The sequence below is a fragment of the Rhipicephalus microplus genome, chromosome 3 (genome assembly GCF_043290135.1).
Source record: "Rhipicephalus microplus isolate Deutch F79 chromosome 3, USDA_Rmic, whole genome shotgun sequence".
In the NCBI taxonomy this organism is placed as follows: domain Eukaryota; kingdom Metazoa; phylum Arthropoda; class Arachnida; order Ixodida; family Ixodidae; genus Rhipicephalus; species Rhipicephalus microplus.
In genome coordinates this window covers 14,486,918-14,504,231 of record NC_134702.1, presented here as the reverse complement: position 1 = coordinate 14,504,231, position 17,314 = coordinate 14,486,918, and the positions used below count along the sequence as shown (strand labels likewise).

The 17,314-nt window shown below is 45.4% G+C and overlaps 1 protein-coding gene across 3 annotated transcripts in view; it reads left to right on the top strand.

Annotated features, from left to right (window-relative positions):
• Nucleotides 1-17,314, top strand: part of skd (mediator complex subunit skuld) — a 122,061-nt gene that overhangs the window by 53,688 nt on the left and 51,059 nt on the right. For all 3 annotated transcript variants that reach the window (XM_037433042.2, XM_037433036.2, XM_037433029.2), the window contains exons 3-9: nt 3,359-3,443; nt 4,703-4,780; nt 5,974-6,134; nt 6,373-6,573; nt 7,252-7,771; nt 8,217-8,451; nt 14,140-14,439. In XM_037433042.2, the coding sequence (XP_037288939.1) occupies nt 3,359-3,443; nt 4,703-4,780; nt 5,974-6,134; nt 6,373-6,573; nt 7,252-7,771; nt 8,217-8,451; nt 14,140-14,439 (1,580 nt within the window). The remainder of the gene's footprint in view (nt 1-3,358; nt 3,444-4,702; nt 4,781-5,973; nt 6,135-6,372; nt 6,574-7,251; nt 7,772-8,216; nt 8,452-14,139; nt 14,440-17,314) is intronic.

The window sequence follows — 17,314 nt, the reverse complement described above, 5'->3', positions numbered from 1 at the left end:
GGTGCGCGAGTCTTCGCGACCGGTCGATAGACGACGAGCACTGCGAGGTGCGCCGTTGCCCGAGAAGAGGGAGGAGGGAGGTAGCGCCGCCCGCCGCTTCCGCGTGCAGCGATTGTGGTCGTTTCCGGGTCCGCCTGTGGCAGCAGCAGCGAGTCGTGTCCGACAACGTCTCGTTGGTCCAACGCGGCGGGGGTGGTAGAACTTTGTGCGGCGTTTAGCGGCATCCACCATTTGTGTGTGGCAGTGCCGAGCAAAAAGATTACTCGTTTCAAGGTTAATTGTCGAGGAGTTCCCATTTTTAATGTGTAACGAGGCTGATTGTTGGGACCTTGTTGACAGCTCGGAATCGATACAGTCTGTAAGGACGTAAGAGTGATAACGGAAGACGTCACTCTATGCTGTTCCGATTACCTCACACAGCGCGATTCTTTTTTTGGGATGAGTATGCGTACTTCATTCAGTACTTCATTCGGCCTCGCTGTATGTTTTCTTTTTCAATTATGAACGGAATGACCTTGAAAGAAGTTCACAAAGCTCGCGCTTTCGAGTGCACATCGGAGGCCGCACTCGCATCCATTGAGAAGGACAGCAATTACGGAGCTCCCGGTTTTGCGACCGTTTCTCAAGACGCCCGTTGAGCCCCGGAGGAAAGTAAGAGCCGCTGGACAGTTGGGAAATAACGAGAATGCGCGAGGCGGTGCAACAGCAACGTTGAGCGGACGGAGGTGGGGAGCCTCGGATCAATCGATGCGTAGCGTGCGGGCCTGCTGCGGACCGCGAAGAAACGGCAGTGGCGAGGAGGGATGTTGGCCCGGGAGACTTCCCCCGCCCGCGCGCGCGACTCGGGGCCGAAAGGGGTCGCCGAAGTGGAGGCGTGTCGTGTCACGTGACAACACACACACACCACTGCCTCGCGCGGCCACCGGCTGGTGGTAGCATGTCGCCTGCTTGCGTGGTTGGGAAAGGAAGGCGCGGTTGAGCGGATTCTCTAATGTGCCGGCTTCGGAGGCGGCCCAAAATTGGTCCGTCGCACCGGAGCTGCTGGAGGGGTGCATCCAAATCGGGAGACCCACACTCGCGTGTTTTAGTATTGTTGCGTCTGAGCACTCCTTCCTTTAGGAGTATGCTAATTTCTGCCACGCAGATGGTAGGGAAACTCATGTCGATAGCGTTTGTACTCGAGATTTCTCTGGGAGTATGTGCAACTTTTCCTTAGGCGTGCACAAAGGCGAGGGAAACAGGTGGTCCAACACGTGGCTTTACTCATTCGGACCCGACTCAATGTGCAGGGTAATGACCGTGCATGTTTCTGCCAAAGCCGCCTGATGTTTGCTTACTTAAGTAAGCTTTGTTTGCTTACTTGCCACTTTTACTTTCAAAAAGCCAGAAACCACAGGCAGGCTGCCATGAGCAACATGTCATGGCGACACCTTTACATGTATGGTGTTGGCGTGGGCCGAAAAATCGAGCAAGATGCAAGTAAAACAAACAATGAAAGTTTCCGGCTCCAGGTGAGGATGGAACCCTGGCTGTTTGCATGGCAAGCAGACGTTCTACCACACAGCCACGCATCTGCTTGGAAATATGGTGAAAAGAACTTCTCTGCTTGGAAATTACATGTATTACATGTATTGTTAAATACATGTAATATCCCAGCAACATTCTGTGGTGCAAGCACACATTGGCATCGGGCATTGGAACATGTGATTGTCATAATGACTTCGTGGTTTAAAGCGGGCCACCCATTACAGAAGACACAAGTTACTGCGTGTATTCGCTTAAAGGGATACTGACACCCTTTTTTCAAAGCTGAGTTTACTTTGCCATGGAAATCTCCTATATACATAGAAAACTCTGAGCAAGTGGAGATGCTCAGCGCATGCTGAAAAGGTGTTTTATTTTGATATTAAGGTCAATTTTGCTGTGGTGCACCCACTGAAATCCACACTATATAGATTGGCGTATGGCCACAGCACTAATGCTGGTGGCTTCATGTTGTAGTGTGGCTACTTCTGGTGACATTGGGCACTGAAACTACAAAGATGGCCGTTTGTGCGTTGCAAAAATATTCAAAATAGCGATGTCTTGGAAACGTCACCATCTCTCGCGTGAGAACGTGATAAAAAACTCGTACCATGTTCTCATGTCAACATTTGAAAACATTTTGTAATTACTTTTTCAGCGTGCACTCGAGCATAGCACATTTTCTAGGCTCTTCGGGGCTTGGCCTTTCATTTGACGCAAGAAAACAAGAGATGAAAATTTTCGTGTCAGTACCTAATTTAAGACAAGGTAGTGGGTGCATAGCAAGCTAAAAAAAAAAATTTCAAGTGCATAATTGCTCACGGTTTAAAGCATTCTAACCATCGCACAGAATGTAGCCATATTCGAAAAGCTTCATTGACACAAGCCGATTTCAATTTTGTCGATTGCGTTGTAGTAGTCCATAGTTCAAAGTTCTTGTTAAAGTATGCACTAGGGACAGGATAATGGCACAAACACAGCAACTGGGTAAAAGATAACTGCAATATTGGCTTGTGAGCATCAACCTACATTGTTTGTCAAATAAACTTAAAGCATAATACCGATAACGTAAACAAGAACTAAGGATAAAGTTGGTTGGTGAGTATGGGCCCAAGTAATCCAATAGGCAAAATGATGACCAGGGAATGTAGCTTATGTGGAGAATGGCAACACGGATGCAGCATATATGGCCTCATATTAACAGACTTCCAGTTCCTACTGTGACATACGAAAAAATAGAGGTTATGCGACTTCGCAATTTTGTACATTGTGGGCCAGTGAATATATGAACTGTACAGTAAGAAAAGAGGAGGGAACGAGACTTTATGTTGGTACTGGTAATATCGTGTATTCATTTTATTTTCCTTGGATGACGTGCGCGTCTATTTGATATCTGACTTACAAAAAAAGAAGAGGGGGTGAGGCAGTACCTTCTCCAAATGCTACAGTTCTTAACTAACCAGCTGCTAGCGTTTAAACAACTTGTCCAAAGATTGTTTTATGAATTTTATTTGTGTTGAATTAAAATTTTAAAAAAACTTTCTCCTCAAGTAGTGAACAGTATCTGGGCATGTCACACTAAAGCGTTGGCTTTAAGCCTGTTTATTGTTGTGTTATTCAGCCATTTGTGTGTGGTCAAGGTATAGAAGTGGAATTTTCAAAAATACACACACTGCAAAAAAACACCATTTCTTGTTGGTCAGTCTACTCAATGTGTCATCATGCAAGCATAGCCTAGAACTACGTAATTTACTTCTACACGCTTATAGCATTTTTTTTTTCTTTCACATTTTTCTGCCATCCAAGCATGATAGTGAAATATTTTTTTTTACAGATACGGAGCAAGGCAGCTGGGAAAATGGCCTCTCCTACGAGTGCCGTTCCTTATTGTTCAAAGCTCTACACAACCTTATACAAAGGTATGGTCTTACCAGTAAAACACTACTTGTCATGAAGGCCTCGGCGTGTGCAGGCCTGTGCCAGTGAACTTTTGCCAGTTAATCTTATTCGGACAACTCATTCGATCATTGCATATACCACCATATTCTGAAAGTGTGTAAAATGCCTGCATATTCAAATGATGTTGATAACGGTAAGGATTTTGGGTTTTCTTGAATGCTTTGTTCTTCCCATAGTGTTATTCACATTGCTCAGAAAAATGAAAAAGCTAACTCCTTTGCAAGTTGCTGGCATCTGCTTGTGCATCTAACTTAAAAAAAAAAAAGAAAAAGAGGGGGTGATGCAGTACCTTCTCCAAATGCTACAGTTATTAACTAACTTGCTATATTAATTGGTTGTATAACCATTGTGACACTGTCAAAGGGGCCCTGCAAAACACTTCTAGAAGTAACCGTCAAGTAGCTTTATCAAAGGAGTTTGTCTCGCAAATCGACCGCCGCAAAAATTGTTAGAATTCGTCAAATATGAGCAAAGTTGCACAGATTTGTAGCACGCTGTAATCGCTTTCTCTCTTCTCTCATCCAAACGAGTGCGCTGGAAGCTAAGCAGGAAGGGAGAGCACAGTGGAAGAGTTGTGCCACATGCACATCATGAGCTTGAGCACTTATTTTTCTTATTTTTCTTCGAATGCGCGGCCTACTTTCTGTGCGATTGATTGCAAGCGCACAGGCACTTGGTGCCCTTTTGCTGCAGCCACTATAATTGATCAGCGTATAGTGGTCAAATTATCCAATGGCATGAATTTGGGTATGTGGCATCACTTGTAGAAAGAAGAGTGAACAATTTCTAGTTGATGTGGAGATTGACAATTCCAAGCTGGGTGCTGTGTTCTGATGTTTGGCTCGCTTGTTCTCAGGACCCTCGACTATCAATCAGCAGCGTTTTCTCACCATGCTGAAAAATTTTTGTGGGTGCATTTTATTGTTGAATCTATGTATGGCATGAAATCTAGAAACACCCAAGAGAAGTTAAAGCTTTATGCTTGTGGTGTCACCCATGCAATCGTTGAATGAATCTAAACATTTCTGGATTTCTTCTTGGGCAATTTGCTTGACCAAATTATTTCGTAACCATAAGTGAAGTTTTTGTTTGCTCTCGGGCAGTGGCATTTCTCAACAAGTTCACAAATTTTTTCATGCACATCATCATCACCAGCTCTGAACATTTCTTACTATCATGATGGTTTCTGTGGTCAATCCGTTCCGTTTTTCACTTGCAGGTGCCTGTTATCAAGAGGATTTACCAGGATGGGCAAGTGGTTTCTACAGCCCTGCGATAGCGCAGACAAGGATAGGGGGTAAGGACTTCTGATTTTTGCCTTTTTTAATGTTGGCCCTATTAAGGGGGCACTAATAGAAACATCAAACATATCATACCATGTACACTCCACTAAAGGCTACACTTCTTAAGAGCCACTTCTCCCAACTTGGCAGTCCAAATTTCAAGGGGGGGGGGGGGGAGTAAGGGGGGACCACCAAATGGTGGCGGCGTCGTGTCTCGCATATGGCGCATTTTATGCGAGCCACCAGAGGCAACAGCTGTCCTGTGGCTTTGTCATGTGGTACTATCCGTGAGCTTCGGGCCCGGGATTTTCAGTGGGATTTCCGATACCATGAATGGCACTCTGTATGATTGGAGATACATGAACGTGCGGATGACCCAAGCATCGGCAACGAGCTGAGCCGAAGCTGCGATATCGATGAAGAAATCTAGTGACCTTGTCTGCAGCTAGATGCCAGATATCTAATCATTAGGTGTGTACAGAAAATTTAACAAAAATTTTACACTTCCGTGGAAGGGCCACACACCATCAAAATAGCGGGAAAGAAGTGCAGCACTTACACAACTGTATACGTAAATTTTTTAGTTAAACATAAACTGTATTTCCAATTGTTTTTTTGGCTTCATTTGGTTGGGCTAAAAAATAGTGCTTTGATTTGTTTGCTTTCTTTCACACATTGGCCGTAAACAATTTGAAGATGTCTTTGAGGAAAAAAATAAAACAAATGTGACTGTATAAAATTTGGTTTATGTACTGAATTAGGTCAAGATTGGGTACACCTTAAACTAGGCCCTGCTGTCTGCCAGAGCTGCCTGTTTCGTTCGAGGTCTAGCACAGCTTTATTTTGTGTTTTGCAAATGTTTTTGTTTCGATGTTATCTATTAGATAAAAATATCAAAAACATGTTTTATCTTGTCCTTCTAAAATGTGCTCTTCTCCATGAATGCAATGCAAAATTTCTGTCTAGTCTATAAATCAAAACATTATCAGGAGGTGGTTGATGCCTGTTATCCTTAATTAAATTTTCTATCTGTAATAATATCAAAATGAATATGTCACGCTCTCTTCAAGCACGGGCAAACATGGCAGCACAACTGGGAACATAACACAATTGGTGCAACTTTGTAATATTTTGTGTATGAAACTTTTCTGTCAAAATATGCATTCTTATCTTCATTCTACTATCTCCCCTCCCCCCTTTTTTTCAGGGGCTCCAGTGGAACACAGCTTTCATTTTCATTTCACTTCTTCGTACATGGTGACAGCACGGTGTGTGCCAGCGTTGATGTGCGGCAACACCCACCCATTCATCGTATCTCTAGGCAGCACTTGTTGGCTGCACAGTCTGCTAGCCAAAGCCCATGTAAAGGTGAGCAAACCATGTTAGCTCGCATGCCTGATGATGTCTAACGTTTTCAAGTCCTAATGCAAAATAAAAATTGCTGCCTGTTGCTCACAGGGCATATATATTCATTAATAACTTCTCTCGCAGTCAATTGCTTTTCGGATTGTAGGCTCCCTGGTTTTATCTTAACGCGAATATTCATAATGGTCATTGGCTCTCCTCTTAATGTTTTCTTTCTTTCGTTCATTGCTCTGTGTACCAGTGATTCTGGGACCCTATGGCCTGGCCGGTGTGCTGACAGGCCAGGGATTCAAGGAGAATGATGTGTCCACCCAGACCTTGTTGGCTGAGTGGCATCAATTCTATCCACTGCCTCTTCTCAACAATTCAGCCCATCGGAGTGATGCAACCGCTTCAAGCGGTGATGAAGAACCATTGCCATGTGCCCTTGAGGTCCTTGTAGGTGCGTATGCATGTAAGGGATAATTGGGATCTATATTCTGTGATATTCCTCCATCGTGCCCTTTGTCTCGACTTAGTAGAGAGAATACCGATGCTTCTGTTAAGGCTTGATCACCCCTATTATGGTTTCCATAGAATAGCATTCATTCAAAACAAATATACGACTTCGAAGAAAACACACAAAGAACAATCATAAGCATAGCATGTTATCTCAGTATTCGGGCTCACTTTCCATAAAGGTGACCCTATGTGCAATGAATAAGTTTAGTTGTAATTAATGAGCGACTCTTCTTTCTCTCATGATCTTGACCAACTAGCCCAGTAATGCAAATGGGAAGCTAACAATAGTTTTATGCCTATTGTAGGGCTGTTTCAGTGACTTTGAAAACACTGTGGAGAGCACAGAAGATTGCACAAAAGTGAAAATTTTTTACCTTCTCTTTCGAGCAACGATGAATAGGTAACTGCTCACTTGGTAGTGATGAAACCACGTCTGTCTAATCTTAAAGCTGCATTGTTATTCACCATATGAAAGAGTCCTACGTTTGTGGCACTCTTGCATATGGCTACTCAAATGACCAAAATGTAGTTGTCAATGTTGCCTTATGCTGCCTGTGCACCAGAGTGTAAAAGGAGGCAATTGGTAAAGGCTCAGTTTCTTGAATGGGTGTCTCTGTAGGTGGTGTCAAGCTGCGGTATCCTTCATGCTACGTTTTCATCGCTGAAAGCGATGAACCAGTGTCGGGACAGCAGACGGAGCCATCTCAAGGCACGACCCCTGTGACTCCTGCTCCAGCAGCAGCAAGTGGGCCGTTCGGCGCAGGGGGCGGCATGCATGGCGCCGCACCTGTTCGGCCACACAATTTTCCGGCTGGCATCAAGCCCGGTATCCCACCTGGTTTAACAGCCGTTCTGACGCCTCCTACATCACCCTGTGAGCCTGGCTACCTCCACGGTGCGATGATGGCGGCAAGGACTGCTAGTGGTGCCGCTGGGACGTCACAGTCCTCGCGACCGGTGCGGCTGGTGCCCCCCGAGCTGCCGATGGGACCCCACGCTGCTCCCAGTGCATTCATTGCGCAGAAGGCGAAAGTGGCTACGTGGCAAGACTCTCTGGTGTCCAGGGCATGCGATGAAGAGACTGGTGCTAGCTGGGAGTTCTGTGACCCGTGTGGGCAGACGCATTGCTTCTGTTTCAGGTATGTTTCATGTTGCTGCTCAAACTCTCTCAACCATCGTAATGGTTCAGTGGATGTGACATATTAGTGATGATCATTGAGTCACTTATTTGATCCTAGTATGCTGCAAACGTCTACAGTTTAGTTCAGCTGCCCGATAAAGGAATCTGTTCCGACGGCATTTGCCCGGAGCCCTTCGCTAGAGCACATTCAGTATAGCTCAAGTATTGCTTTGGAATGTGGAACCGTGTGAAAGTGGTTCTCCTGTTTGCGACTTTCTCTTCCCTACGATTGAAGTTACATTCAAGCAAAGTTTGAAAGATTCAGCCCAGATTATGTTTTAAGATTTTAGCAATGAGAAGAGAATGGTAAGAACAAAATCCACAAAAGGTAAGACCTCAACAGTGAACCACGTCTGTACCTGAACCGCATATGTAATTGTATGTTCACTCTGTGTCATGCGCAGGTGTAATCGTAGCACTCGACCTTGTGCGGCTTCTGCCACGTCGGGCACTGGAAGTTTGGTCAGCCGGGGCCCATCTCCGAGCCCGTCAGGAGCTTCCTCTGTCAAGAAACCCGGTGCCGACAAGAGCCCTGCACATTCCTCCCTTGGCAGCCAGGCAAAGCCTTCTTCGCGAGGTGGCACTGGTAGCAACAGCGCACCTTCCACTCCATTCCACCGGCGCAGCCCTGTGCCTGGGGTGTGTGAACCCTCATTTACAATGACGCAGTTTTTGACCTAATATTGTTATGTGAGAATTTCGCATACTGAGAAATGATGCTCAGGGCTGCCAAACTTTGAAAGGATCAAGCAGACAGTTACCGCAATTGACATGTGAACAACATGTTAATCAAAAATGCATGGTTAGGCAGGCTTACAAGTTTTGTGTTCGCAGCCCAAATTTTTCACTGCATGCCAATCTGTTGAACAGGGAATTCTAAATGGAGCTGAGGAGAAAAATGCTCTGCATTTTGTGAACCGCAGGTCTCGCTTGAAATAGTGCAGCATTATTTTACAAATGCTGTTCATTTTTACTCTTGGTGAATTGTTTGAGTGATGCTATCTATGCTCACGTTATAACTAGTTGTGTGTGAATGTCAATTTTTAAATAAAAATTAAGTATAGAATAATCAAGCAATACATCTTTTTTTCACCAGTAACGTTTTACTTTACCATTTATTTTGTTGAAAACAGTACGCTTTCTCACTGTTCCAGTCTGTTACTGCACAAAAAAAACGCCACCATCTGCACTTGCAGGAAGCGTATGGCTGCGCTAAATGCCGCTTATAACGTAAGTCACGGGTGTCGCGAATATACGCACAAGAAGTGGTACTGCACTACTGTACGTGACGTCTTATAGGAGGGTAAACGGGAGTCGTAAAAGACAGCATTGCAACCACGTTATAACCGGTCTTCTTCGGGGACTGTACAATAAGCGGCGTGGTGTGCAGCGTATCCCAAAGGAGTGCGGCCACTAGCGTGGGTTTGATCTTAGCGAGCCACAAGGCCGCAATCACCGTCGCCTCGCGTGACTAACCTCGCTGCACACGTGCATTCGGACAGCAGCCAAGGCGCAGAGCGCAGCCTGGAAAGTACACAGTACTGCTCTGAAACAGGTCGCAACACTTTATTACCTGCAGTAACACCGAAAACGCAGTACACCGCCCATTGCAAAGGTCAGGGGGAAAGCAAACGAGGCTTATCCCTGCCACAGGTGAAAAGTACAACACAAAGGGTGCCCCGAGCACGTCTTTGTGGGCAAAAGGGATGCAAGGTGACACGCCGCTGAGGGAAAACAGGCCCTTGCGACTGTGCTGCGTTGCTCTCACGATCAGGGGCAATAGGGCCCGATCGCACGAGCAGGGCACTATCTGCTCGCGTTGGCTTCAAGAGGTACGGGTCGGCGTAGCAGGACCACGCGCAAAGACGCCGCACTGCTTTTGGCCTAGCATTAGAAAGGGGCAACGAAAGCCAAGCGTTCACCGCGGGCACAAGGCGCCGTTGGCAAAGTCCGAGCGAGCCCTAAACAAAAGGAGCTGACATACGAAAGAGAAGTGCGTGTGCACTCATTGTCGACCCAAACGTTTTCCAACAGACTCCCGACACGTGCGCACAAAACGTCCCGGGAGACTCGAGCCCAGTGCCACGGTCGACATCCGGGTGAGAAAGGTCAACATAACTCCCGCTCTCCCAGCGCTGGCAGACAGCAAAGGAGGAGAGAGTCTTTTTTAGGACATGAGCGGTAGGCCTATACATGGTGTTTTATAGGATGGTAAATAGGAGTCGAAAGATCGCATTTTAACCAGTTCTGTATTATAAGCGGTTACATTATAAGTGTTCTACACTGTAGTTGAACTTGTGACTGCGATGTTTTGGATTCAATTTACAGGTTGAACAAATTCTTGCTATCTTATTTTGTTAAGTGGTTGCACTTAATACAATAAAGAAAAATGCTTTTGTACCTGCCATGATCACTAGTAAGTACGAGGCGGCTGCTGTAATTTTCGCCATGTATTCGCATTTTGATGAGGTGAAATGTAACAGTTAACGCTTTTGTACTAGAATCGAAGCGATCATTCAAGTACCCTAGGTGGTCACTTTTCCGGGTTCCCACACTATCAGTTTTGGCACGTATGACTTCAGATTTTATCGCCCCGGTTCTCACCGGTCAACACGCTGAAGCCAACAGGAGTACTTGGGATGTCTTGCAAATACACAGCAATACTTCTTATCTGGCTTGCTTTTCGTTCCCTTTTTCGAAAACTACACGCTCGTCATTGCGCGGCGATAACGCAAGGAAGGCAGGCGATGTAGATGATGACTGTTCTGTTACAGAAAGACGTGCCAAATATGACTCTTTAACGGAGCCACTACTCCCGTTAGCGAGAGCACTATTTCGCCGCATTTCAACAGCCTTCGGTGCACTGGCTGCTGACGGCAGGCAATAACGTGACGTTGACAAAACAGTGTTGTAGCAATGGAGTTACAGAGGATTGATTGCAGAAGATGCTGCCACGTGAGTGTGATGCGTGTATATGACGGATTCCTAAAAACGCTGTGGGGAATGCACAGCGTTACTTCGCGGTAACGCAACTTCAAATTTCCGTCACCAATTATGTGCGCCACTGTTCGCAACATAGAAATATATGTGATGACGCCTTTGTAACATTATCGAAAGTGCATGTTCTTTCCTTTGTTTGCCATTGCCAGGAAAAACGCTTCGGCTCATTTGCATGAACATGCACTACCATCAAATTATTTCATAACTATAGTACAGGAAATTAATGCATGCTGACAGAGCAGCACAGCTCACGAACGCGTCATGCTTTCGTGAGCGCAGACGCCTTAGCTTTTGTGGTGATGCATTAGCGAAAACTAGCACAGCTACACGTGTTACGTGTTTCCTGCTGCATCGTCTAGCTGAGCCTCCCTAGCTAGTTGTGTGCAGTGTTTCGCCTACTAGGCTCACTTCGTCAGCGCCGCTCGCTGTAATGTACGCATGCATTTGCCCTAGTGCAGTGACATTTTTTCTTCGTGCTCAATCAGCTCCAGATCGTGCAAAAGGTGCAATGGGTATTTTGTGTGGCCAGGGCAATCTCTGTGAGTTTCCTTGATTTTCACGAGCGATGCACACCCTTGGGTGCGGCAGCAAATGGCGCGCGTTCAGTACACTTAAGTGCGCTTTACAGCGTTAAACCGCTGAGCCACACATATTGGCTAGAAGGCAGTTAATTTTTATCTTTGGTAGATTTGTCGGGATAATGTGCCGGCGAATTCGCCATTGGCCCTCATCACGCTCCCGTGCATTTCTTTGCAGCCATCATAGCACTCGCCCTAAAGTCTGTACTAACTGTACGGTCTACTGTCTACTGTTGATGCTGTTATTTTAAAGGCACAAAATCGGAAGTTCTTTACAATAACACATCCGATCAAATCTTCAAAAATGTCTAATGCCCCACTAGTGGCTACGGTACTCTGCTGCTGGCCCGCAGGTCGCGAGTTCGAATCCCGGCTGCGGCGGCTGCGTTTCCGATGGAGGCGGAAATGTTGTAGGCCCGTGTGCTCAGATTCGGGTGCACGTTAAAGAACCCCAGGTGGTCGAAATTTCCGGAGCCCTCCACTACGGCGTCTTTCATAATCATATGGTGGTTTTGGGATCTTAAACCCGACATATCAATCAAATCAAAAATGTCTAATATTACTGAGTCACTTCAAATATTCGAAACTTTGCAATATGTGCTTTTCTAATCGAATGCAAATATTATGATAGAAATATTCAATACATATTCGACAAATATTTGCACAACTTTTGCTATAACACAAATTGGCTAGTTTGAGACACTTGATTTGGAGAAACAAAAGAAAAAAAAAAACAAATTGACGGAAGGAAGTCTTGTGTACGGCCAACCCATTTCACACGTGCAGGCAAGGCAGAATACTTTGAGGTATTGGGGAATCAAGTGAAAAGTAATTATTTGCACACACTCACATGCTGTAAAAACCAATGTATATGTCAAATTAAAAAAAAGAACACGATGAAATATATCGGTCATTGGCAGAAAAAAATGTGGAAGTCTCGCAAGAATGGGTAGCTACAGTCTAAAGCCTTCATTGCCAACGTGAGAATCAACAGCGGTGTGGTTGGGCAAGGCTAGGCAAGGGCTACAGTGTACTAGCAACGCCATTTTGCTCCAGTTCTCTTTGTCAGTCTGCTGGTTTTTTTTTTCCTATTTTCTTCAGAAGTGAGTGGTAGTCGACGTCAGTTTACGATAGGCTTTAGGAAAAAAGTCATGGCGTATGCCGAAGAGCACCGCAACCTGGCAGCACAATGGGAATTCGGTGCATCAGAGAAAAGCGTTCAATACTGGAGGAGCCAAAAGCAGTGCATCACATTCTGAAGCAACCAAAATTGAACTTAGTTTCATAGACGGACTGCAGTGCACCCAGAACTGGAAGCTCTACTGGTCGAATTCGTATGGGAGTTTTGTGCAAGGTGACAGCGCAGTGCATCCTTGTGAAGGCTGTCAAAGTAGCATGCGGTTCAAGGCGCATGAGGGCGCAATTTGAGGGTTTGGGGCTGGGTCGGTGTACTTCCGTGTGCCAAAAACTGCCTGAAGATTTCAATAAGGAGCTAGTTGAGTATCAGCGCTTCGTCATCGAGCTTCATCGACAGCATTGCTACATGATTGGACGCATGGGCAGTGCTGAAGAAACTCCGATCTGGTTCGAAATGCTTTCGAACCGTACTGTGACCGATAAAGGATCTAAGCAAGTGAAGCTCTTGACAATGGGCAACGAGCATTCGCTATTCACAGTGAAGCTCGCGTGTACAGCCGATGGAAAGAAGCTGCCCCCTTATATCGTTTTCAAAAGGGGGGGGGGGGAGGGGGGGCTACCAAAGAAAGACTTTCCCCGTGATGTTATCGTGAGAGTAGAAAAAGGGTTCATAAATGAGTCCCTCATGCTTGAATAAATCCGACTTGACTGGAATCGGCGACCCAGCTCACTTTTTTAGCAACCAAGCATGTTGGTGCTCGACTCATTTTGAAGTCACCTCACGGTCGAAATAAAGGGAGCTATGTCTGATGGCGAGACACACCTTGTCGTGGTCCCTGTGGTACTAACATCAATCCTCTAACCACTGAACGTAGTGCTCAATAAATCCTTCGAATATCACGTGCGGGAGCTCCACACTGAGTGCATGCTGGGCGACCATCTCATGACCCACTCTGGCTGCCCACAACGTCCACTGCTCGCAACTGTTTGTAGCTGGGTGTTGTCAGCTTGGAAATCTCTCCCGGCATAGATGGTGTGTAAGTTTTTCTGCAAATGCTGCATCAGCAACGCATTAGATGGAACACAGGACAGCGCACTCTGGGCCATAACTAATGAGAAACAGATGTTGTCGGACTCGTGCTCGGACAAGTCTGAGTGACAAGGCCTTCTGTGATTTAGCTACATAAGGTTAGTGTAGAAATAAAAAGAAACGTCACCACAGTGCAGCCGGTCAATTCGTGTATTTATCAAGGTAAAAGTGCGCCATGATACTTTGCGATCATTAAGAGTTTCCTTTTCGGAAATTTTACAATAAAAGGGGTCGACCTATATCCCGGTTTTTACGGTGTAGTTTCCCTCCTTATTATTAAACGTAAACTACTTGAGTAATCTGGGAGACTGAGGTAGTGAAATATTAAGGAATGCAGCATTCTGTCAGTTCCTTTATAAATACATAGAGTATGGAGTCAGCTGAGTTGTCTTTTGTGTTCTACCCCATTTGAAACAGCTCCTTTTTGCAGCGATTACGTTTTGTTATAGATTGGTCCTACCTTGTATTGTTCACTACTTTCACCGAAAACCCGTTGTGCTGTTTTTTCTCATTTTGAACTAGGTGGACTATGAGGGTGCAGTGGCACTGGTGTCCCGAGTGGCCAGCGGAGGCCTTCCCCAGCTGTCCCATCAGCCAGCAGTGGGAGGGCCTCCGCCGTCAGTGGGGTCATGCTCGCACCCAGGCACCCCACTGCTGCTGAGTGAAGGGCCAGCCTCGCAGGCATCTCAAGCAGACCCCGCCATGCCCACATTGTCCCCGCACCCACCGCCGCGAGACGAGCCACGGCCTTCTCCTGCGCCTGGTGCAAGCCCTGCACCCGCAGTTGCTGAGTCGGCCAAGGACCGGCAGCCCGGGGAGCAGGTAAGGCTATACAGTAAAACTTTACTTGAACGAACATAAAGAGACCTCAAGAAAAAATGTAATGAAGCAGAAGTTTGCAGAATTGAAACAGCTATGTTGTAGCCTGTTATCACAAGCTGAACGATACATTTGAAAGGGGACATGCCCTTTGAAAACGAAAAAATTGGGAAAAAGTCGATTTTTCGAAACCCACATATTCGGGTAGTATGTCGCATAAACCATCTGTTCTGTATATATCAATGTGTAATTCATTGCAAAAGTACGTCAAATAAATTATAAAACATGCCGAGGCAGTCAGCAAGCAGCCAGTGAGTGCTGAAAATACCCCAACTTCACATGTTTGCAATTTTCGAACCACGCAGCCCAGTGCCGTCATTTGCTCTTTTATGGTAGCTGTTAAGGAAACGGAAACATTCAGTTTCGGTTTTCGGATGCACTCACCAGGGGTCGAAAAAATGGTGATAACTTTTTGAGCATTTCAAGAAAGCTACATAAATTTTTTCTCTAAGTATTCATGAATGCACAGGAAACTCGAAAATGTGAAATAAAAAAAAAATTTTAAAAATGCGTTATTGCAGGTGGTGACCTACCTTAACCGTAATAAAAGTGTTCTTCAAACCTCTGCCTTGTTCCGAGTTCGCTTCAAGTGACCCTTCACAAAGTGGATGGTTTATTCGAAACCTGTGCTTCTAACGAGAAGTGTTTCTCGGTGAAGGTAGCTGGTTGTAGTGGTGCTAAAGTAAGGCTTTATGAAGTGAAATGCATTCATTGAGGCAACCAATATCGTAGACAAGGGTGCAACGGCAGTCGCTTCTACCATGGCCTGACAGCAACGCCTGAATCACCGCGACACTTTGTTACTCTTTGGAAAATTGATTTGTGCGCTGCAGCCTTCAAAAAGATAAAATCTGACATGAGAAGTATAAAAAGGAGCACTTGTACAGTTGTGACACTACGAACAGGCTTTTAAATTGAGATAAATTAGCAGAGAGCCCCTTTTACAGCCCTTGCCTGCTAGTGAGGAAAGTGTTATTGCTAGACAATAATCAATTTTCGGTTTAATAAATAAGCCATTAGCCTCTTCTCTGTGTCGATTTCATTTGTCTATAGGAAGGCCACATTTTTAGATAATTTTTGTATTGCTTTAGCTTGAAGGGAATTAGTACTAGCCTATGAACTGGTTCTGGGTGCACAACATGGCTTTATCGCAAGATTTTGTGAATACATTGGCAAGTAATGGATTTGATATGGCTGTTCTTGGTGAAGAACAAACCTATTGAGTGATATACAGTGTAGACCACTTAAAACGCAACCACTTATAGTGCAGAACCAGTTAAAATGCAGTCTTTTTCGTCTCCTGGTCGCCCTCCTGTGTACGTATATGTATACAGCTTATTGTGCAGTCCCCATCGATAGGAGACCAGGTATAATGTAGTTGCCGTAAAATCTTGCCAGAAAAGCTAGCATGGCTCCTGCCGTGCGCGCGGCTCAACATGGCACGTGCAATCCTGTCCATGTCAACTGTGTTTAACAGTTTCCTGTCGGAAAAAGCATCGTCGTTTTCGTGCTTGCTACAGATATCGCATTTGCTACCTCGCCGGTAAATTTAAAACCTTTTACATCTTTATGACCCGAGCATTCACTTTTGCTGTCAGTGGAGCTTCTTATGTAAGCTTGGCGAGTTGTTGGCCTCCCAGCTGTGAACGCAAACTTCGTAACGTGCACGCTGTTTGTTCTTGGTTCAGTGCTCAAGTGCGGTCTTTTCGAAGCCTTATCTTCATGTCTTGGGCGAACTTTCCACGACAATATATCGAACGACAAGCTAGGTTTAATCAGCGTTCGTTGTGTTTGGTTAGCAGTCGCGCGCAGTCTAAGTTGCAGTTTGGTACGAAATCAACGAAAAACTTTGCGGGGCCTGCTCTTGACATGAAGGGATACAAAATTTTAATGAAAACAAGGATGACACATGTAGTGCTCAAATAGTGGTTTGCAATTTGATTGCATGCTTCAAAATGGGGTTCATGCCCATGAAATCAAACTATTGATGTCTTTTAAAGCATAAAATTGCAGACATGATTCGATATTCTGTGTGATGCGCATAATCGAGGCAGTCTGAGGAGCAGTAGAAGAATTTCCGCGATGGTATTTTCTTTTGTTGGACACCCCCTCTCCCCCTTCCTTGTGTTCATTTCGTTGCAACGCACATCTTTAGATGTTAATTTTTTTAACATTGGGAAAAGGTTGTAAGCACCGCGCATCACATGCTTTGATTTTTAGACACGCGAGACTGCTTGCTAACATGTTTTGCGCAGTGGTGGCCCTTGAAAAAGATTGTTTTAGTTATAGTGTGGTACCACTAATAGTGCGACTTTCATGACTTATGTTACCGCATATACTCGCATGATTATCGTACTTTTTTTTAAAATTGACTCTAACTTCGGGATGCGATCATTAGGTGAGGTAAATTTTCCGTGAAAAAATATTCTGAGCACCGGAAACGCAAAAAGTTGCTAATCAGAATTCTTACGGTAGCTATCATGAACATAACCAAAAACAAAAGTAAATTAAGGCTTACCTTTGTAATAAAATGCACACTTTACGCAGGAGCTACAAGCATGGCACACTGCCCTTTTATTTTTTACCTCTCTCACCCCCTAATGTTCATTCAGACTCCGAAGCATCACTGGCATCAATGTCGTCGCCGCACGATTCCCTGTCGGAACCGGCCGTGTCTTCAATGTCCCACAGAGGGTCATCTTCCGTTCCGTCGAGCGCGTTGGAAATGCCAGCGACAGTCCATCCCGCCGCATGAAGCGTGTTGTCCAGTCGGAACTGGCGCGGAAGTCCTTTGTGGCTATTCCCAGCCTCCGGGAAA